This window comes from Vanacampus margaritifer, chromosome 12 (genome assembly GCF_051991255.1).
Source record: "Vanacampus margaritifer isolate UIUO_Vmar chromosome 12, RoL_Vmar_1.0, whole genome shotgun sequence".
Lineage (NCBI taxonomy): Eukaryota > Metazoa > Chordata > Actinopteri > Syngnathiformes > Syngnathidae > Vanacampus > Vanacampus margaritifer.
The window spans coordinates 5,045,025-5,068,097 of record NC_135443.1 but is presented as its reverse complement, the minus strand read 5'-3'; the positions used below and the strand labels follow the sequence as shown (position 1 = coordinate 5,068,097).

The following is a 23,073-nucleotide window of genomic DNA, read 5'->3' as shown; positions in this document are numbered from 1 at the left end:
TTCGGTTTAGGTGAACGGTATGGGAATTCTTATTTATTTTTATTTTTTTTCGCACGCACGCACGCACGCACACACACACGCACACACACACGCACAAACACACATACAAAAAAAAAAAAAAAAAAAGGGAGAACAATGATGATGACATTTCAAATGATCAATACTGAGATCTCCCAAGAAAAAAAAAAAAAAAAAAAAAAAAAAAAAAAAAAAAAAAAAAAAAAGCTGTCCCCAATGTCTTACAAATGCAATTATGCCATCTAGTGGCAGAAAAATGACCAACGCAAATCAATATCACAATTATGACTAAACGATGCAGCCATAATTATATTCTTTTTCCACTTTCATGTTAACAAGAGTATGAAAACTATTTTATTGTACATTTAGAACAGATATAAAAAGTGCTATTAATCGTGAGTTAACTATTGAAGTCATGCGATTAATTACGATTAAAAATTTTGGTCGTCTGACACCACCAGAAACAAGTGCAAAAGCTGTTTTCCGCCATTGGTAATATGAGTGACTGTTTAAAAATCCTGCCATTTGCTGAATTTACATAAACAGCTAAAACAAAATTGTTTGTCAATATTCAGTTAAATTGGTCTTGTGTTTAGGGGGGCTTTTATGAATATAAAACAGTCAAATACGTCCTGTAAACCTCTTAAACTGTTTTGTCTAAGAAGACAACAATTTACAATTTAAAAAGCAGGTCTGATGGGATAAGTTAGATAACATTATTGATGTCAGTTGATTTTCACATTCTGGGAAAATGTTTTGAAGATTTTTCACCAATCATAAACCAGTTGTTACAAAACAAAGTCAAAAAGTTGCACACAAAGCAAACTAAACAATTTCAACAAAAACAACATCATACTCTAGTTGCATTTAAAAAAAATCTATCATAAACCAATTATAACACCAACTTAAAAAAAAGAACAATTACACTCAATTCACATAATATTAATTTCAATTGATGGTGCATTTTCACATTCTGGGAAAATGTTTAAGAATCAATCATAAACCAATTATAGTCAAGTTACCTTAACAGAACTGTAATCAGGAAATAACACTCAAAGAAAACCCAACAAACCATACAAGTCAGACAAAAACGACCTAATTGACTGTCGTCATTGTTTTCACGCCTAAATAATCTCCCCGGTGTATTATTGTTTATGCCACATTTTAGCATCCCCTGCTGCTGTCTGCATGGCCGAATATTAAACCGAATAGTCCGCTTTTTACAAACCGGCTGACTAAAAAAGACAGGATTGATTATTGCTGTGTCTTTATAACCACTGCGCCACAACATCAATGAGACATTGATGTCCTGTTTTTCAGAGAACTTAATAAAAGTAATTAAAAAAATATATAGAATGCAAAGTCGGCTTTTGACTTTTCTTTCCGGGGAGGGAGGATTTTTTATTTATGTGTGTGTGTGTGTGTGTGTGTTTGTAGCTTCGTTTTATGCATAAGCTGCTACTAAAGAGGAAAAAACATTTTGGTCCTTGTGTCGAACTGGTGTTGCACAGCAAAGGCGGGACACAAACAGGTGCCCCTTTCGAGATTGTGCTCAGCAGAAATGAACCGTTTTGCAAACGCTATGCTGTGCTCCTCTGACTTTGTTCAGAGTTTATGGAATGCGCACAAGTGTAGTGTAGTCTCATAAAAGTCGAACACTTGCAAATTCAACCAAAATATAGGCGAAAGTTGAGGATAGCATTTAGACTTTCCTTAAATTAAACGGAATTTGAATTAGAGCTGTCAAAATTATTGATGAATCAACACGTAATCGATTATCAAATAATTGACAATTATTTAAACATTTTTCTAACCACTATACAAATTCGAATTAGAAAATAAACACCAACTCATTCACTCCCAGCCATTTTCATTGAAGCAACCCCCTTCACTCCCGGCTGTTTTACTGGATTTTGACAGATTTTGCAAGGCCCACAGAATATTGTGTTCTATTGCTATAAAAACATGGAACCTACCAAAAGAAAGATTAGAGTCTCTTCTTTCATCAGGAAAAACAAGTATATTTCTATCCGTTTTTGTTTTGCAGCAATTAGCATTAAAATATAGCTAAGTTTCATCATTATTCACAAATCTGTTGAAAACTGGGGGAAAGAGCTTTTTGCAACATGGCCCAGGTTGATCTCTTATACTCTGCTGCCTCCTGCTGGCCGTTTTTTGTAACAATTACCATTGCTTTAAGCGACCTCTTCAGGTCAGAGGCTTCATCAAAGCCTTCTGTATGCTCTAGCATGAAAAAACGTATAAAAACGTTTTTGGGACACTGGTAATATTTCAACTAGAACGTATTTATACATTTTACAGTAATCAGTGAAAAAAATACTTTAGTAATACACTTTAATTAATGCTTTTTTCCAATTACACCCCCCCCCCCCCCCTTATCATATCGTTTCTTGATTTTAAGCCTCCCAAAAGCAAATGTGAGGTTTACTGACTGACAGCACTGCAGAGTGTGTGCAGAAGGCGAGAATGAGAGTGAGTGAACTGGAAGAGAAGTGTGATGGAGGGAAGATGGATCCTGTGCTTTCAGTGGAAAGCTGTCACAAGTGTCCTCAGCAGCTGTAAATATGTCTCACACACGCACACACACGCATACAGGCCCAGACAAGAGTTCCCACACCCAAGTGTGCCACTTTTCCATCTCGCCGTACGAAAGAACTCAGAGGAGGCGGGGCCACGCAGGGATCCCTTCAAATGAATCCGAAAGGAAACGCTTCAAGCCAAGCCATTCTCAGCAGGAAGGGAGAGCTGAGAGCGAAAACCTCCCCTCACACTTTTACTTCCTGTCAGATCCATAGTGACGAGGAGTGACCGGGATCGCGAGTCCTAAACTTTTGAGCTCATAAGCTACAAGTACAATCACAACTTTTTTATTTACAGTTTGTTTAGCTGAAAATGTCTGCAAGTTATCGGAGCCAAAATGATTAATTGTGTAACGTCAACATCTCACTTTGCAGGCAAATTAAATGTGATCCTTCATTAACTCGTGACGTTTCAATTCCAAACAAGCATGTTAGAGGCATTCAGCCATTCTCCAATAAAGATTCAGGAAGCTCCATGCAAGACGTGTGCAAATGTGGGGGAATATAGCTGGATTTTGTGTGAGAAGTAATGCGGGGACATTTTTGAGTAAAAAACTAACAAAGAAAACTGTCATTATTAACGTATTCACTCCCAGTCATTTTCACTGAAGCAACCCCCCTTCACTCCGTTTTACTGGATTTTGACTGATTTTGCAAGGCCCACAGAATATTGTGTTCTATTGCTATAAAAACGTGGAAACTCCCAAAAGAAAGGAATCAGGGGAAAAAAAGTAAAAAAGTAAAAGTAGTACAGGTATATCTCTTTCCATTTTGCAGCAATTAGCATTAGAATATAGCCAGGTTTCATCATCATTCACAAATCTATTTAGAATTGTGAGTACGGTAAACAAGTTTTTTTTTTTCAATATGGCCCTGGTTGAGCTCTTTAGCTCTGCTGCCACCTGCTGGCCGTTTGTGTAATATCAGTCATAGTGACTATAATCATCAGCAAAATGAGCATTTTGTGGTCAAAATGTAACATTTTTGTAACGTGTGCTTTGAATACTATTACACAAGAGGTGTGTTTTTGTGCACTTGTCAAAGTGCTGAACCACTTTCCCAGGTAAAGTTTTTAGCTTGCCTTAGCGCTCTTCCAAAATGCTCATTGAAAGTCCTTCAGTCTGCATTAATGGATTTCTGTGGCTGCGCGGACACCCCAAAAAAGACTGCCAACGTCCCGTATTGCATCCCTGGTGAAATTCACAGGTGATGTAAAACACTTACGAAGACTGTATGGCAGCGAGGCAGCGGTATTATCATTCATCTGGAAAGTGTAGTAAGTCTGATTTTCACTCCAGAATTTTCCAAAGTGTACGAGTAAAATTTCTCGGGACCTGTGGGAACTCCGTTCCCGCATCAGATGCGGGTGACTATTCCGTTTGTAGCTCCTTGCCGTGCATCTTATTTGAGTGGCTGAAAATAGAGGCAGCTTTATATTCAGGATGAAGGCTGTGTCTCTCCATTAGGAGGACCTGCATCACGAGCGAGCGCCTCATGTGTCCTTGGAGGCAGCTGAATGCCAGACGGAACCTGCAGCTCCTCTCCAAATGAGACGGCCCGACTTCACAGGACTAATGGCGCATTTTGTAAAGTCGCCGTAAAAGTCACAAGTACATTACACTGGGTAGTTGCCCTTGCAAGGTCAACGCTTACGTCCTGGAAGTATGCTAGTGTATTCCTGTTAGACGTGAAGAGGGTCTTCTGCCCAGATTTAGTCATAACTGTTTTAATTTCCTTATTTCCTCAGTAGAACTTTTATCTGTGGATGTGTTTTTGTGAGTGTTGTCGCGATTTCTGCCAGCATGTCTGGGGGGCCTCCTCTATTTCCACAACAATAGACCATTTGTCTGTGGTTGAAGTCAATGTGTTAGTATGATGTCTTTAAAGTATCTCATGTCCGGTGAACTCCGGGTGGGCTGTTTGCTGGGGGCTTTGTGGTACCGCCCTTCAAGATAGTATAGGAATATTGTAAGTCCTTAAATCTTCGCATTTGTGAGATGCTGCACCCATTGTCTGGAACTCACTTGTGCCCGGAATATTCTGTAGAAATAAAAGCTTCAAAGCACCTGTTCATCGATCTCCAGCCTGCATTCGGATAACCAACATTCTCACTACCCGAAAGAAAACGAACACGCGGAGAAAAAGATCATTTTCTTCAACAGACGTCAAGTGCAGCAGCAGAACTAGCTGGACAATAGATACATTTAATGTTGGTCAATTCTAGCAGTCTATTCATAGCTACTGCATGGAGATTGACACGAGAGCATGAGAGAGAGAGAGATGTAGATTGCATAACACACTAACACATTGGCTTTTTTGTGTGGTCCAATTACTTACAGGATGCCAATGAACAATGAATACAGAAGTGGAAGAAGACCACTTAGCTATGGTAGGATCGGTTGTATTTGCCGATTTGACGTTGAACTTCTGCAATTTTACCCAATTTAATACATGTTACTAGGAAGACCCTCAGCCACTATCCTAGAACCTTTAACTATCAAGGCAATGATGAAAGTAACATCAAATTCATAACCGCCAGACGTCAAAGAGAAGTTAACCACTGCAGGGGGTCGTTGCGAATGAAACACAGTAATGCTGTCACTATTGAATTTTTTTAGAATCGATCAATCTATCGATTATTCAATTGATTAATCGGATTCTTTTTAAAGGGATACTTGACTCATTGAGCCATTTTCAGCAGTAAAAAGTTAATATTTTGTCCAGAGTGAATTTGATAACTTCATTATTTTTCATGTACAATTGATACCTTTAAAAACATTTTTTTTCCCCACTTGCTGTCGACTGAAGATGACATCATCTGTGCTGAGGAAAACAGGTGAGCAGTGATTGGTCGTTATCCACTTCCTCAGCACGGGTGATGTCATCATCTGTCGACAGCAAGTGGAAAATGTAGTTTTTAAAGGTATTAATTGTAGATGAAAAATAATGAAGTTATCAAATTCATTCTGGACGAAATATTAACTTTTTACTGCTGAAAATGGCTCAATGAGTTAAGTATCCCTTTAATTTTGCATGAAAGTGTATTACAAAAGCATTTTTTCCCCACTGGTTATTGTTTATTAAACAGGGATTGGTGTTTATTTAGTACTTTGTATTCGTATAGTGATTTTTAAAAAGCGGGGATTGATGTTGGACTATGTTACCGGTTCGGTCATTGTTATCCAAAGTAAAAACTGAATTTGTAAAAGTCTTATTTTGATTAAACACAGAAGATAATCTGTCTTCTTTAATGGAGGACTACAGAAATCAGTGAACATTTACTGTTGATATGCTGAAATCACAGGATTTTAACAATAAAAAAATTAAAAAAGGCTTCGAATGATTACTTGATTATTAAAATAATTGACGATTAATTTGATGATCGATTACTTTTGACAGCTCTAAAACACAGCATATTATGCCTTTACATACACATAAGAAAAATAAAGTCAAGGGCCCCTTTATTAGTGCAGGTTTACCTAATGAAGTGTCCTATGAGTGTATATGTGACCACACCCAACAATACAGCCTCTACAAGTTCATAATGCAAATGCTGACATTTATATTTTTATTAACCCAAGCACAAAAAATAGAGCATTAGTCATGCATTTCCAGTGCCGTGGCTTAACCTGACCTTGTCTGCTCTCCAAGGATGCATTGCATTTTAACTCAGAGAAGAATTGCTACACCGGCTGAGAAAGTTTATAATGTCTTCGTCGCACTCCCTTCATCCGCACAGTTTTACTACGAGTTTCACGGCGGCGCCTGTAAACGTAGCAGCCTGGTTTTCAGAACGACACGTTGGGAGAGCATTTCTAGTGGAACTACAAAGCTGGTGTCCTAATCTGCGAGCCGCCGCCATTAGTCAACTGCTCTGCATTAATGTGAATGGGTGGAGCCATGTTGGAAAGGATAATGGCACACACCGATGAAGTGATGACAGTCCAACCAGAATTTGTTTTTTCTTACCTCGTTCACTTGCTGTATATGCTCCTTAAAGAATGATTTGGCGTACGATAAATGATTAAAGTTTCTTTGTTTTGCGGCCGATGTTGAAGGCTAAAAGCTCTTATCTCTAATTGTGATGCATTTTATTAGTCAGACAAAAAGGTCTGCAAAATCAAAAGCAACATCTCGCTCCAATATGACTCAGCTTCTTGGCAGCAATATGCACTAACCGGGAATAACTAAACCAGCTAACGCTTGACAATAAAGAATATATTGTAGCTCACATACGACTTTTCATTATCTGCACAACTGAATACGATCCAAAACAATGCGTACAACATTTACATAAGGTGCCACTCATTTGCTTCCAAAAACGTATTTTAAATATTGCCATTGTCCCAAAAACATATTTATACCTTTTTTCAAAAATTTATTTATTTTTTTATCCTAGAGCATACAGAAGAATTTGATGTAGCCTCTGACCTGAAGACGAGGCTTAAAGCAATGGTAGTTATTACACAAAACGGCCAACGGGTGGCAGCAGTGTATAAGAGATCAGCCAGGGCCATGTTGCAAAAAAAGCTTTCCCCCACTGTTTTGAACAGGTTTGTGAAAAATGATGAAACTTAGCTATATTCTAATGCTAATTGCTGCAAAACAAAAACAGATATAAATATACTTTTTTTTCCAGATGAAAGAAGAGACTCTAATCTTTCTTTTGGTATCTTCCATGTTTTCATAGCAATAGAACACAATATTCTGTGGGCCTTGCAAAATCAGTCAAAATACAGTAAAACAGCAGGGAGCAAAGGGGGTTGCTTCAATGAAAATTGACTCTTTAGTGACTTTAGAGTGATAAATTTCCTCTGCTGTAATTTCGAATTGTATGACATCAGAGGCCGGAATCACTTAAAATCACACGTACATTGCCTTTAAAAATGAACGTTGACTAAGATGTATGCATACTGCAGGTGTTATATCGTCCAATTACATCTGAGTGCTGAATGAGTGATTCAGAGGGGAGGTAGCTCCAGCACGGATGGCGTACAATATTTGCTCTTGTTCTCACACCATTTGTGCCTATCTCAGGGAACGGCAATGGTTCTCCATTTCTTCCTCCCCCCAATTATGGCCAATCGGCGCATGATGGTGGGCGATACATCTTCATATAACACGGTGATGGTTTGAAACTGTACATCATGCAATTCGGGGACTCTCTGTTTCTTTTTCCTTTTTTTGCAATCAAATTTAAGCTCCTCTTTTTTTGAAACGTCTTCCTCTCTACCGTCCCCCCCGCCCCCGGCTGTCCTAAAAGCCACGTTGGATTTGGAGCTGTCTCCAACTTCAAAAGGGGTGAGATGGAAGGGGGCAGAAGGAGTGGTGATGCATCAGCTGGGAGAGAAGCGTGTGGAAATGGACTTGAAAGGAGATGGATAGACAAAGTGTGTGTGTGTGTGTGTGTGTGCATGCGTGCGTGCGTGCGTGGAGGAGCGGTAAAAGGGCCGCGGGTGGGGAGCAATCGCCTGCCAGTGGCTCCTGAAAAGCGAGGCAGCCGGGATCACGTCACCTTTGGAGCCCTTTCAAAGTGTTCATTTAGACATTTCAGAAAAAGAGGCTGCAGAGAATTCGGACAAAGTATCGATTTTTTTCCTCTTTGGCCGTGCGAGGGAAGCCGCCAGGAATCCCGTTGAAAGTCCGAGGAAACCCAAACGCCAATGATGGGACAAAATCCATAATGGGGGAGGCGTGTCCCTCCCCTCGCTGTTGTCAGCATAAAATATATCAGGCCAGTAAACTGATACAACCATTACTTGTTTATGGTGCCGGGGAAAGGGAAGGAAGTGCTTTTTTGCAATCACTTTTCATTCCCAACACGTACACCTTGCCCTTTTAATTTTCCATGTTTCACTATAATAAATCTGCCAAACATCATGCTAAGGATAACCGGGGAAGAAGGGGGATGTGTCCATGTCGTGCTGCTTGTTAATCTAATCTATGCCTATTGTTACTTACCATGCAGCCCTACTGGAACTTGCATGCATATATTACTCCCACATTATGGTCTGACATTCTCAACAGCAGCGATGCCCTCAAGATAGAACGGAGCCATGCAAGATGACGTCTCAATTGTTGCCTGCTGTAATAAGTCAACTTGTAGATTCAGTCCATGTGTAACGGGGAAAGCGCTAGCCAGAACGGTAGATACAGCGTGTTCTAATAAAATCCAACAGAAGACGGAAAATAATGCTCAGACTGACAATGACAGAACAGCGTGTTAATTGAATTTGATGTATTGTGGCCAAATATGTACAACAAATTGTCCACCTTTGAAGATCAACCTCAGATATACAATAGATTGCAAATAGAGGCTATGTTTATGCTGTGCACAAATTGAGATGTGAATTGGCCGTTAACACTTTCAATCCCAAAAAGAATAAACACAATTTTTAATACTTTGTCCTTCACTCCCAAAAACGTATTTATAAGTTTTTTTTTAATGTTTTTATTATGCTGGAGCATACAGAAGGCTTTGATGTAGCTTCAGACCTGAATAGATCGCTTAAAGGAATGCAAGAAAAAAAATGTTAATTTATGTTGAGCGATTATGATTTTATACCACTTTTTATGAATATTTTTGCAATAAGTACAGTATATATATATATATATATATATATATATATATATATATATATATATATATACACACATTATTAAAATATAACCGGTACTAACACATGCACACTGTTGTCTTTGCAAATAAAGTCGTTGACCAAAGTCATCTTTCTAGCCTCATTGTTACACCTCGACAATGTCCTCTAAATTTCACTCTTCAATATACTAATGGAATTATGCTCAAATCTCCGGTTGCTTTCATTACACTTAAGCGTTCCTTTACCAATTCAACGCTGGCTTTATCTGCCTGACAATAGCAGACTCCATTCAGTGGATAAAATGGGCGCTAACATGTCTTCTCCCTCGAGGGGAAGGAAAGAAAAAGGCTCCCTCCAGTTAGCGGAATTACGCTAACAAATTGGATACGGTTCAAGTGAGATTAAAGGTTCATTTATACAAGTCAAACTAACCTTTGCATAACAATCGCTTGTGTGTGTCCCCACTTTAACAGTCAGATGCGGGGTATGATTTCCCAAAGTGGGTCAGAAAATGTACAGTGCGTTTGAAAGCAGATGGCGTTTGCTCTCCAGTGGCGATGCATAAACATGTTCATTAAGATTTAATGGAGCCGCTTTATGATTATTTCATCGTACCTGTTGGTCTCAATATCTGGCCAGGATGAGGTGGATGAGCACCTCCACTTGTAAAACACATTCTCTTGGAACTTATTAGAGCACTTCAAAATCCAACTATAGCTCAAACAAAAAAAATAACAAGCACACTTCACAAAATCAGTTGGTGATGTGGAAACGTGGCAAAGTAATTTGTTATAGAGTATACATATGTATTAACGCTGCCACAAATGATTATTTTGCTAGTTGTCTAGTCACCGAACTAAACTAAATCGAACACTCATTTTAGTTTGTTTTTATTTTTCCAATTATAATTATATCAATTTATCCAAAACATTTTCGCTTTGCTTCACGAGAATGTGTAATTTTAAAGTATTAAATTGACCTACAAAATCAAAATGAGCTACATATAGTTGACAATAAACTTCAACTGGAAGTGACTTGAATTCTTTTTAGAAGAATTGTTCACTATTCTCCAAACTGTCCACTGCCACCGTACATCACTTTTTCACAGTATTTTCTTCTTTGTTTTTTCAACAGAAAAGCAAGCTAACAAGCTTTCAGCACCAGTTGCCAAAAATTGACAATGTGGTCTAAGTCCCGACCTGCATTTTCTCACCTTCGCCAATCACCATGGATGCTAACATCACTAGCACTATCTGGGTCAATAGCTGAGCTGTGGGATTGTTCTTGCCAAAATGTAATTGGTGCCTGTACTATTCTGTCCTGACTGTACGTGAAGTGGATAATAAGAGGATGATGCCAGTAAACAAAAAGTAAAAGACTAAAAAAAGGGGAGGGGGGCGTTGGGTATGGACAACATCTTTACCTGTATGATGTTGGATCCATCCTTGCAGGTTTGGACTCAACTGAGGGAAGAAAATACAGCATTATTATTACTGATACTAGTCAATTTCTAATCTGATTGGTATGATTCATATTATGATTAATATTTTTTTGGTATGGAGCATTTGGTATGGCACAGAGACAAATAAAATTCCCACATGGAACATATCACAGTACGTAAAGGACCACAAGTTACAAGCACCCTGTACTTGTCTTTCATAAAAAGAAAGAAAGATTTCAGCTGGTGTGGTTGTTTTATTGTATTTTTTTTTTAAACTTCATTTCACATCATTAAATGTGTTCCTGTTTGTGACCTTGTCCAAAAATATTAATCGGATTCCGAATTGTCTTCCCTTCACATACGTTTTAAAGGAAGGATCCAAAATAAATGTTTGTTGGAAGTAAAGTGGAAGTCAACCTTAAACATTTCTCCACCCATCCACCCATTTTATTCAAATTTTCCATAAATGTGAAAATAAAACTGAATGTAAACGCTAGATATTCGAAGAAGGGTTCAAAACTCGCAAAAAAGTTTTTACGCTCTTTTTAGAATCAATTAAAGAAGCAAATACGAATGCAATTTTAGATGGAAAACAGCAAAGAATCGCTACGGTTATCCAGAATTACAAAAGAAAACTCATACGACGTCATCGCATGGCGCAGTCGCTTCCTGTTTTTCTTCTTCTTCTTTTAAATTACTGGTGGATCACAGCTCTGTGGTGTATACCGCCGCCTACAGCGGCAGAGTCCTCTCTCAATATTCGCAAAAGAAGAACAGATGGAGACGGGCACAAGTGACATGTCCGTTTTGTTCATTTTTAGTACATTCACTTAAAAATTTCAAAACAATTGGATGGAAACCTGACTAGTATGTTATATGTGTTATTTCATGCACTCTAGTGAATTCTACACTTCTTTTTGTCCATGAATGATGCCACAAACACCTAAATAGTGCTTTACTTCTGTAATACACCACCACCAACAATCAAAAAGTGTTTTTAGATTGCAAAATACGTTTATTTCCATTCAACAGTGTAACAATTTGACAAAACAATTTCGCAAACTATTTACAAATGTGTGCAACCGTGGTACTATTTACAATTATGTGGATGTTTCAAATACAGTTTGTTTTTTTTGTAACACTGCCCTGCGTGCAAGGAGACGGAGCAGGATTTGCACAACAGATACGTTTCACTTCGATTGTCTGTTTCGCGTGCAGACGTTACACTTTCTTGACGGCCTTTTTTTCCGGGGAATAGCAAGTAGCAGACTGTACCCACTCCTCCGATGAATATGCATTGGACTCGGGGTACTCTTCGTCGTGCGATTGAACGTCCGCCTGAGCGTGCTCAGTTGTGCTCCGCGTTTTCCGGTGTTAGCATCGCTAGCCCGTGAACCTTTATGACGTCGTCATAGCCGCCGCGTCAGCGCTTCCAACCTCGGAGTCACCATCATCATCATCGATGATGATCATCGTCGTCATCAATGTGCTCTTTAGCGTTGGTCGATGCCTTTCGTCTTTGAAAAAAATTCCCAAGTGTGAGCTGCTTGCAACCGGTCGCCATTGTTCGCTTCTTCAGCCATTTTGGTCCGCCTCACGTCTTCTACTGCCGCGTCAATGCTTCCAACCTTGGAGTCACCATCATCATCATCGATGATGATCATCGTCGTCATCAATGTGCTCTTTAGCGTTGGTCGATGCTTTTCGTCTTTGAAAAAAACTGCTCGAGCGTGAGCTGCTTGCAACCGGTCGCCATGTTCTCTTCCCTTCCCCAGCCATTGTCCCCTCTAGCTCTGCCTCACGTCTTCTATTGACGCCTACCCAATCTTGTCAAAAGAGAGTCATTGCTGCCATCTAGGGACCAAAAATAGTCATTAGGCTAACTAGATCTGCTTGAAACTTTCACCACAGCTGGCCAAGGCTTTCCTCCACCCTTTTCAAAAAAAAAAAAAAATTAAAAATTGGATGACGTCTTTTAACGTCATTGGCGGCCCTCCGTCGGTTTTTACTTGACGTCTTTTAACGTCCATGGCAGTGAAAAAGTTAAGTTCAAATGTTGCATAATGACTCACTGACTGATGCCCCCCCTCACACAGGACTTTGTTGAAGTGATGTGCTGAGTCCCCCAAATCGCAGCAATTACTTTAACGTAAGCGCAGATAGCTACGGCGGCCAAACTATAAAAATCAGTTCCAAGTTGTCATAAATTACCAGCGGATCCTTGACTCCGAGGAGTTAATATCATAAGGACGAGGAAATAAGCTCATCCGAGTATTTGTGATGAAACGCGACAAGCGGGAGATGAGTTTGCAGCAAAGCCAGTGTGTTGTGTTATTGCCTTACCGGCAAACCGACATGAATACTGTACGGTAATATGCACCAATGCCACAATGAGGAAGGTTGAACTAGAGTGGCAAACTAGCCTAAAGTACTCCTCCCACAGAGATTGTAAAAAGTCAATTTTTCCCGTTGCCATTTTGTCATTTGCAATAACAAAAAGGACATTTCTCCTTTTTAACAGCGTGGGTTTAAACCATAGAGGGAAGTGCACCTTGCTGTTCATCCCCTGTATGCGAGTGCGAGCTGTCTGGATGATGGCCATTATGGCTGGTGCTAGTGCCTCCACCGGGATCACTGAAGTGTTGGAACTAACAAGCTCGGGAAGGCAGACTGCAGATGCACAAATGGGATTTTTGTCCGGAAAGCTTTCGAGTTTGCTTCACAAAAGACACAGGCGGGAGAGGAGGCCTGCCTGAGTTATGCGCCACCAGAATGAGATGATTGCATCTGATAATCTTGCTAATGATCTACACCGGAGAGAGGAGCACATAAAAAAAAAAAAGCAGAGCGAACCATACTGCCGCACACACTGCTCAGCCTGATGCTCTTTAATTCTTTTACCGCACAAGCATGTACTCCACCCTGGAAGATGTGCGATATTCCTTGTTATCAACATCAATCCACCAGGAGATATCTCGCTATTCCTAAAAAAAAACACTTTTATAACTTTCATACACAAGCACAGTCGGTACTTTACTGGGCTCGCTGTCTCCTCCAAAGTTGAATTTGAGTTATTAAGACAAGATTCCAAGCAGGATAGTTCAGTTCAGGTCAGAATGGGACGGTTCGAAACAGTAAACACTGATCTGGCTTTGTTCCATCAAGGAGTGGGTAACCAGAATGGCATTCACTTAAGGTTTAACGATATAATGAGACTTTTTGCAATCGCCTTTAATACGTCAAAAGTGGAGTCAAAGTCGATTGATGATTATGTGACTGACACTTCTTCATCTTCGTATTCTACATCAATCCCAGGCTTCCCCCCCTGCATTTTATTAGCCTGACATTGGGCTGGGCGACATGGCCAAAAAATAAAATTTTGATTTTTTTTCAGTCATAGATTTAAACCTAGCAAACCCCAGCAAACATATATTTAAAGGTTTTCATTTATTCAAAAACAATTCCTGTGCAAAATGTTCAGACATCAGTAATGTATACTACTGATTCTAACTCCGTTTTACCAAATTAGCATTCATATTGTCTTGCATTGATCATTTCGTCGCCGGAAGATTTTCGTCATAATATTCATCATGAAAATTCTTTTTCAGTTAAAAATTAAACAAAAACTAAAATAGAAGCCATTCACTGAGACGATAACAATGAATACAATTGATTGACAATTTCATCAATGACTAAAACGAAAATGAAAATTCACACAATCCAATCAGAAGGAATGAAACTCGGAAACTGTTCAGTGTTCACTGCACTTTATTTAAAGTTCAAATGTGTTTACATTCATTGTGCAGCTGTAAAATTAATCTCACGCAATTATGCACTTTTTTTTTAATCAAGGTAAAAACTAAATTATATTATTGTCAGTTCAACATGTTTCACTGGAATAATTAATAAAGACACTGTTGTATTAAACGTGTCTTGCGTGTTAAACTACAGTTACAAATAAAAAATACAATCAGATGACTAAATTTCTAAGTAATTTTAGTCCAAAGATTAACTAAAACTAAATAAAAAATGATTGTTAAAATTAACTCTGTAGTCTTCTAAACCATCCATCCAACATTCTGCCAAAATCACAACTCACAATGAGATTTGGATGTAACAGAACATAAGAACAACAGCTTTTAATAATTCAAAAGACAAAACTCGACTTCACGATTTAGCAAATTTTCAAACGATTCGATTTTTAAAATGAAGATTAATTGACTTAATTTGATTTATTGCCCAGCCCTACTTGGCGGCCCACCAGCAGAGATAGCAAATCCAGGTCCGGAAAGTAAAACGCCTGCCACAATTTGGCTTTAGCTCCTTGTGCTAGCTAGATAGCTCCCTAGTAGGTAAACAAGCACCCGGGGAGCTAGCTAGGGAGCTAGCTAGCTAGCATCGTAGCAGGGTTTTTACTTTCTGGACCTGGATTTGCTACCTCTGCCCACCAGGCTTTCCTTGACCCCCCCAATCCCCATAACAACTGAGAAAAATATCAATGATGTCATAAATCAACCAACTTTGACTCAATTAGCATCTAGCCACAGGGCCTCGATTTCTTTAAGACAGTTGACAATAAACACATTTCACACGGTCCAACAAATTTGCCAATCAAGCCTACTATCATTCTCAACTTTTGGCAATAGACACAAACTGAACCGACGCAAGCCATACTGTCGGCTCAAAACTGATTTTAGGGTAAGACACTGATGGAGGAGACTCCACTTCCCCTTGCCAGCTTGCCACAGTTTTATTTGGGAGCAAGCCACTTCATCTTTGCAGCATAATGAGTAAACAGAGAGTGATCAGTCCAATTACCCCCTCATTGGCAAGGCGTTCCGGCGGGGGACGGCCTGCGGAGAGAGTGAGCTGTCTGCCGTGTGGCCGAGCTGCATCAATAGCACCTGCTGCCCGCAGCCTTCGCTTTGTATAAATCTCAATTTGTTTGTACAGAAAGGGACTCCCGCAAAAAAAAAAAAATGGCGACCGAGATATGATCGAGGTGGGAAGGACAACAGCGGCCAGCACTTTTTCTTTCAACTTGACTTTCCGTGTCGTTTACAAGATTAAAAGGTGAGGACCTCGTGTCAGTACATTGTTTTGTTTTTTTTTACTTGCAGATTTCAAGGTCAGTGACTGTGCTTTTTTTTTTTTCTCTCTGGCCGACATAGGCTGTTCTTACTGCTCAGAAGATTCTTGCTTTTTGCAACTGAGAGTTCATCCACAGAGCAGTACAATGGAGCCTTGAAGCAACTGAATGTAATTAAGACTTTGTACAGTACACCAACCTCTACGCAGACAAAGCACAATTACAGGACTGTCAAATGGCCAGTATTATGTGAGATGTAAAGCTAGCAAAACAAAAGAAGCACAAAATATTAGGTTCATTTAAAACAAAAATATCCACAAGCAGATGCTAGCTTGTCACCTGTCGCAAGCTAGCATCAGCTTGTGGCTATTCTAGAGTTAATGCTAAGACTGAGCTTGATTGGAATTGTAAACATTAGCACTTAAGCTACAATGTATGCAAGTGTACCTTTTAAATGTACATGATGAAAATTTATATTAGACTACTCACCGGCCAGAACTTCTGCCCTCATAGTGATGATACTGTATTCATTTGCCACACAGTGGATGAAGCAGCTATCCTAAAATGGATGCCCCCAATTCTAGGAATCACTTGCTTGGTGTGTCTGCTTTCAGGTAGAGAAACTGTTGTCAACATGTTTTAAGTTTTTTTTTTAAGTCATATTTAGCAAACCACAATTCTTAGTTACCAACTCACAAAAGTATATAATTATGAAATAAATGAATAAAAATACCAAACTAAACAAGAATTAAATTCCTACATCTACTTATCCTCCCACCCCACCCCCCCACTTGGTATGACCCACTGGCACAATCTGATTGGTGGAAACCCACCTGGTGACTTGCTTTGAGTATAAAAGCAGGAAGTGGTTTTATATGATTGGTGGAAAACCACTTGGTGACTTGCTTTGAGTATAAAAGCAGGAAGTAGTTTTATATCATTGGTGGAAACCCACTTGGTGACTTGCTTTGAGTATAAAAGCAGGAAGTGGTTTTATATAAATAAATAAAAATAATAATAATAATTTATAAAAAAAATATATATATATATATATACTGTTGTAAGCATTCAGCATGATGTACAGTTCCAAACTACTGTACAAAAACAATAATAAACACATATTATTAAATGTCCTATCCCTTGCCAAGAGCATAATTTTCACCCTTGGTTCAACATCTATTTCAGGTTTGTGTGTTACGTGTAGGAGAACCAATTTACATGAGTTTCTTGTTTGTCTTCTGAGTCCTGGACTGTTTATGTGCAAGGAGCAATCTACTAATATCTTGACTGAGCTCTTGTACAGGATCTCATTAGATTGTGCTGTACTTAATGAAGTGCCTGATGAGGGAGGAATATGCTCTGGTCATTTGATGAACGTGACCTCAGTCGCATAAATAGGCTTCATCGCCACTTGTCACAGCAGGATACTCGGCTGCAGCCGTCGGCCACAATAAGACGTTGACTAAAAGCGTTCGTGCTGACGTTTGTCTCAATGTATGCAACTTGCTGTTGCGTTACAAGGTCAAGTTACAGTTACATTTCTCATCCTGTTGTGATACAAGAATGTGCTTGTTATCCTTGAAGCACACACGTGCGTCTCTCACGGGTGGCTGATGCAAACTTGTTTTCATTTCCATAAAATAAGACTCTTGTTTTTGTAATAAGGCTCGATTCTGTCAGGATCTTTTGGATTCCTTTACCGGGGATTTAATTGCTTTTATACAAATAGTTTATACCATAGAAAGCCCTGGCTTTGCTAATTTTAAGGGAGAGAAGGAGAAAACAAGCAGAAAAATAATAATTTAAGAAGAGAGAAAAAAAAGGAAATGTGACTGCTTAAAGCTGTATTTATTAAGGTCTCCATACTGTATGTCATTTCTCAATTGTCCCAAAGCTTGGGACACTCACATTTATTTAGTGGTGTCACTGTCAAATATTTTTTTGAATCGATTAATCGACTAATCAGATCCATTTTATTTTGCATTAAGGTGTATTCCAAGAGCATTTTCCCCCCTGATTACTGTTTATTAGCCAGTGTTTATTTCGTACTTTGTATTCGTATAGTGATTTAAAGAAAAGGACGGATTGATGTTGTACTATGTTACCGGTTCATCATCTTGGTCAGAATGACCAATTTGTTTCGGTTGGCCCTATCACTAATATATAGTGGTTGAAAACACCTACAACTCTAGAGTGGTTGTTTTAACCAAAGGATCTGTCAAAAACATAACTAATTGGTCAAATGTAACCTTTTTTTTGTGGTAGATTTGACTCATTTGATATTAAAGTGTATTTAAAAAGAATAATTATGTTTTGCAGTGGCACCGGCAGTCACGCACAGATCAGGAGGAGTTCAAACAAAGCTCTTCATGGCGAGTTTACAAATCCTGGGGATTTTCCTAGTTCTGGCTTAATTAATTTAAATAAAAAGTGGATGAGTCTCACCAGGAAAGCAGGCAGAGAAGCAGCACGCAGCTCTGCGCTTTGAGCCATAGAAATACCATGCAGCAAATTTTGCAACCAATTGGATTCACTGGAGTGAATTTTAAGTTTAGTGACAGCTTCAAATGATCCTGTCACCACAATGAAAATGGAACCATTTGACAAATGATTCCGTGTGTTTTTAGCCTCACGCACGCCCCCCATCTCCTCGGATCCATGCGAGCATGCACTGATGCAGCAGCGAGGCTTCCTGCAGGCGCTCACTTCACTTCCCTCCATCAGCGCGCCAGCTTGACGCGCAGCAGCACCTCCCCAACCGCTCCGTCACTTTGACCAAGTCCTGGATTACACACGGCGGTCCCCTCCCACCCCCCACCCCCGCACGATGGCTCCTTTTCTCTTTTTACGCGCACAGATGCGACCGTGAATATTTGACAAATTGCGACTGACTTCCCGGGTGGAAGAATCGAGCACAATGGGACCGTGGTCTTGTGGTACCTTTTCCATTGGGGTTGCCCTGTTCCTGCACGCCTTTCACGCCAACTTTGGCGCACAAGCAGGAATAAGTTCGGCAGTGGACAGGAGGTTTTTCCGGTTGGAGTCTCGCGTTGGCCGGGACAAAACGTACGCGGGAGTTTCGGTCCAAGTTCTGGACGAGAACTCCGAGCAAAAGTGGCGTGAAAAGACAAGACTTGGCAGCGAGGACCCGGAAACGGAGCCAATCGGAGAAAGGGCAATTTCTGAAATAAAACACGTGCTTAAAAGGAGCGTCCAAGGGGTTCCCAGCTACAGAAACGAATACCGGCGCGCGGGCGAGGAAGCCAAAGATTCGTACCCGAGGCAAAGTGATCCCCACCTGGACACCTCCACCTTTGCGCTGTCGGGGGATTCCGCGCACAACCAGGCGATGGTGCACTGGTCCGGACACAACAGCAGCGTGAGTTTACACTTTGCCCTCACTTAACTGTTATGCGTGTTCAATTTCAGCTCGTGAATTTTTTTTATTTATATTGGGGTTTTTTTACGCACGGACCTCTCCGTGCGTAAAAGCTCAATGGGTTGCAAATTGCAACGTTTCTGTCCAATAATGTCTCGAAAAGGAGCAACACGTGTTCTTTTAATGTATTGGTTGCATTTGCGTACTCGTAAAACAGTGACAAATGTGTGCGCAATGCGCGGCTGTGCGTAAATGAAATTGCTCTCGCCTACCAAACTAGCTCGCCCTCATTTATTTCAACGTAACGTGACTTTAAAATGTCCGTTCAACCCCCGCTGGAGAATTTATGACAGCAGAGTTATGGGATGGCAGGTGTTTGGGAGGCAATCACACGCTATCAATTATGCATGGAAACAATCAAGCAGCATCTCTCACTGTAACTCCAATCAAGATGAGAAAGTTTGACCTTTTGGGGCTGAATTAATCTTACTCTACACGTGAGTCTAATTTAGCCCCGCCCCTTCTTGCACCTTTTGCTTGTCTTGGTGGAGATTTGTGTTAATCCTACAGAACGATCTTAAAACAGTACTTGTACAAATGGATAAGAGCTCCTCTGCTTGTTCCCCCCCCTCAGGTAATCGCTAAAGCTCACCGGGCGCAACTGTGTGTGGCAGCAACATTAATCAGGGGCCACATCTGAATATATTGCTGTCCTAGAAATGGTAAAAATAGCACAACATTATCCCCAAAATGCAAATATGACTTCACAGGATTGAGATATTCTTTTAACCCATCCTCGTTGTGTTCCCTTTTGAGGGTGACATCCTTTTTTTTTATTCCCGTTGATGCATTATTTCCAGTCAATAAATCCTCAAATGCACCTGATACGATCTGATTTGTGGGCGACGCTGTGAAATATGTGGCTGCCATGAGACGTCTTGAGCAAAGATGGCCTTTTTGTACTGTGGGACACTGTTCACTGGATCATCACTGATGGGCTTGTCACTCTCCCCGCACATAATTTTAGATTTATACACTCGGAACCCTTCCCGCAGTCCCAAAAGTGCTCCCGAGGCTGCAGTGAGAAAATTGATGGCTTTTTATGACTAGATGTTGGAGCTCGGGCTACATCCGATGTAAATGGCTGATAATATTCCCAATCTAAAGGGGGACATTTTTAAGGAAAATTACTTCATCGCGGTGGTCCGCGCTCTAGTTTGGATGGAGTTTGCTTCAGATCTGAGCAAAGATGTGATGGCTCACAGCAGGGGGTGGGGGGGAGAAATGACAATAACGTAATGGAGGAATTGATGCCAATCAGCGTGCAAAATCGGACTTTCGAGTACTGTTTGATTTCTGGGATTGTTTGAAACATGTAAGCGCTCTGACTTTAATTGCATTGATTCAGGCTTGATTGGGAGAATTGATCACGAACTCCCCCGTGACTTGCTGCTTAACTGCTTGTTCGGCGACTCAAGTAGGGGTCCATTTTGTACGGTCTACTCTAATGGACTCCATTGTGTCAATTCTGGGGCCACGAGGTAACTTTGTGGACCTTTTGCAGGTAAAAAAAAATGCCGCACTTGCTGTTAAGGACACACAAGCAATATTAGTTTTACGCTTACAAGATACAATATTATGAAATAGTGCACATCAATCAGGTTGTGCTTAGGTTTGAATTGGGCATTGTGATAATTGTGATGAATGAATCACGGCTAAGGCTGTTTGAAAGCGCTATATAAATAAAGATGGCTTTTTCTTTTTTCTTTTCTTTTTTTTTTACTTTGAGGAGTCTCCCCAATATTTTAAAGCAGGAAAATCCTGAAGAAAATGTGACCCCCAAAGCTGACTCAGTCTCACCTTAGGAAAGTTTGTAAAAAAAACTGTTTTACAGATTAATGCTAAATTAGCTCATATCTATCATAACAGGACACATGAAAAAGTCTGAAGGATCCATGACTGAAATTGAAGAGGAATTTGGCAATTTTGCATCGAAGCAGCCATTTTGAGGGAATACTCATACTTGGATGATTTCCGACTCGTAAATTCTTAATCAGCCATACAATCAAAGCAGGTAGTCTAGCTGGATGGGCAAGACTTTATTGCCCATTTTTTCCGATGTGGGTGGAGCATGGAAAAAAAATGTGGCGTTCATTTTTGTATTTATTAAACTGTGCACTCAGGATTAACATTAAAACTATGATTATTCAATGAATCAATGGATGATTATGTATGCGTATTAAAAGATTGCTAAATAATAATAATTTCATTATTGATCATCATTGATTTCATTTTGCGCTTGTCCTCACGAGGCTCGCCACACACCGAGCGACGCGGCCGATCGAACTGTTGCGCAGTGTGCCGGGTTCTGCAACTAGTTTTCACAAGTGGCCGACTTTTCGCTGTTAGTTTTGCTGCAATTTGAAATCTGAATCGCCACAAAAGAACACCTTTCCCGGCAGGGCGCCACACTGCAGCTGAAACGGTCGCATTTTTAGCCCTGAAATTTGAAACGGAGCAACTTTTCCATTTTTCATCCATTCGCTAGCTAGCTAGCTAGCTATCTGTCCATTTAGCTATCTAATCGAAATAGTCAAGTCGGTCTATCTAAACTTAAAGAGTCTCTGTCTCCAAACTACTCAAGAGAATGGGGTGATCGATCATTGTCAACAACCTCTAAAAATATCCACACTCATCTTTTTTTAATCCGTCTCTTCCTTGACAATCACTCTATGTTTTTGTGGTTTAATAAAAAATAAATAATCATAATACAGTCTCAATACATCATTTTTTAACTTGTCAGTATGTGGCTGGTGACCAGTGCAGGTTCTAATAAGGATAGGTGCAATAGAAAATGCATGGCTGGATGCTTCCAGATGGGATTAATCGACAATCAATTATACAAAAATGCTTAATCAATTAATCAACTATGCCTAATTACTGTCATTTTATATTTTCAGAAGTTTGGCGAGTAAACATGTTTCTAGTTTTGATTTTTAACGCAGATTAACAGTCGATGCAATCACCCAAATTCGTATTCATCACAAACGTATAAATCATAGCCATCTCTCGTGTGTGTGTGCGTGTATGCTGACAACATAGTCTGGAGATATATATCATGTTGTGAGCTCATGTGCGCCATTAAATGTGCCAACAAAAAACAAAAAAAGGCGCCACTTGGCTGCAGACGTCTTGCTGCTTGAATCAATATTTCAATCTCCCGCCTCGCATCGATGCTCAGGAGCTATGATATAACTGTGCAGTTTTTTTTTTTTTAAAGCACATGTGGCCTTTAGGAGGACCCCCACCCCCCCTCCTTCCCCCAGCCCCCCTCCTCACACCAGCTGATAGTCTGGTGATCAACACGTTATTGGCATGTGAGTAAATTGCTGGTCCTGACGGGACTTGGCCGCTGTTACTCCTGGAAAAGACATCTGAGCAAAGTGGCAACGCCGTGATGCAGATAAGCACCTTATTGATAGCCCGGCCCACTCCCCTCGCTTCTGTCGGCGCAATTATACGTTTATGTTGCACTAAAGAACGTCCACATATCTTTGAGACGGAGGGTCTTTATTTGCCGGCGAAATGTCTCGTTTTGTCCAAAGGTGACGCGAGAGTCAAAGCAATCTGTCAGCTCTGTCGGCTCTTCCCTCGCCTTTCTGCCGGCAGTCCAGATGAGACGTTTCGGGCGGCGGCGACGTGAGCATACCTCATCAGAGCGGGGCCGTTATTTGTTGCGTGTAATCACATTCTTATGAATAGACAATAAAAGAAGGTGGGGGAAATGGCAAGGCACTGGAGGACACCTGTGTTTAAAGCCGCTTCATTAGACAGACGGCCCCGTTCCATTTAACATGCCAGGCCTGCTTGCATGGAGGCTCTTTGATCCGTAAAATCAAATGGAAGGCGCTCCCAATTCACACAGGTGTGTTTGACCAAAGTTTTGT

General features: G+C 40.3%; 2 protein-coding genes across 4 annotated transcripts in view; one reads left to right on the top strand and one right to left on the bottom strand.

Annotated features, from left to right (window-relative positions):
* LOC144061253 (E3 ubiquitin-protein ligase NEURL1-like) overlaps positions 1-16,459 on the bottom strand; it is an 81,387-nt gene extending 64,928 nt beyond the window's left edge. Inside the window, exons 1-2 of one of the 2 annotated variants that reach the window (XM_077581528.1) lie at positions 16,237-16,459; positions 10,641-10,680 (exon numbers count right to left, since the gene is read on the bottom strand). The gene's annotated coding sequence lies outside the window, so the exon portion shown is untranslated. The remainder of the gene's footprint in view (positions 1-10,640; positions 10,681-16,236) is intronic. The other variant, XM_077581529.1, reaches the window with a different exon arrangement.
* Positions 15,379-23,073, top strand: part of sorcs3b (sortilin related VPS10 domain containing receptor 3b) — a 67,488-nt gene continuing 59,793 nt past the window's right edge. Inside the window, exons 1-4 of one of the 2 annotated variants that reach the window (XM_077581525.1) lie at positions 15,379-15,522; positions 15,612-15,731; positions 15,830-15,917; positions 18,067-19,126. In XM_077581525.1, the coding sequence (XP_077437651.1) occupies positions 18,665-19,126 (462 nt within the window). In that variant the 5' untranslated portion in view covers positions 15,379-15,522; positions 15,612-15,731; positions 15,830-15,917; positions 18,067-18,664. Of the gene's footprint in view, positions 15,732-15,829; positions 15,918-18,066; positions 19,127-23,073 lie in introns of both variants that reach the window. The other variant, XM_077581526.1, reaches the window with a different exon arrangement.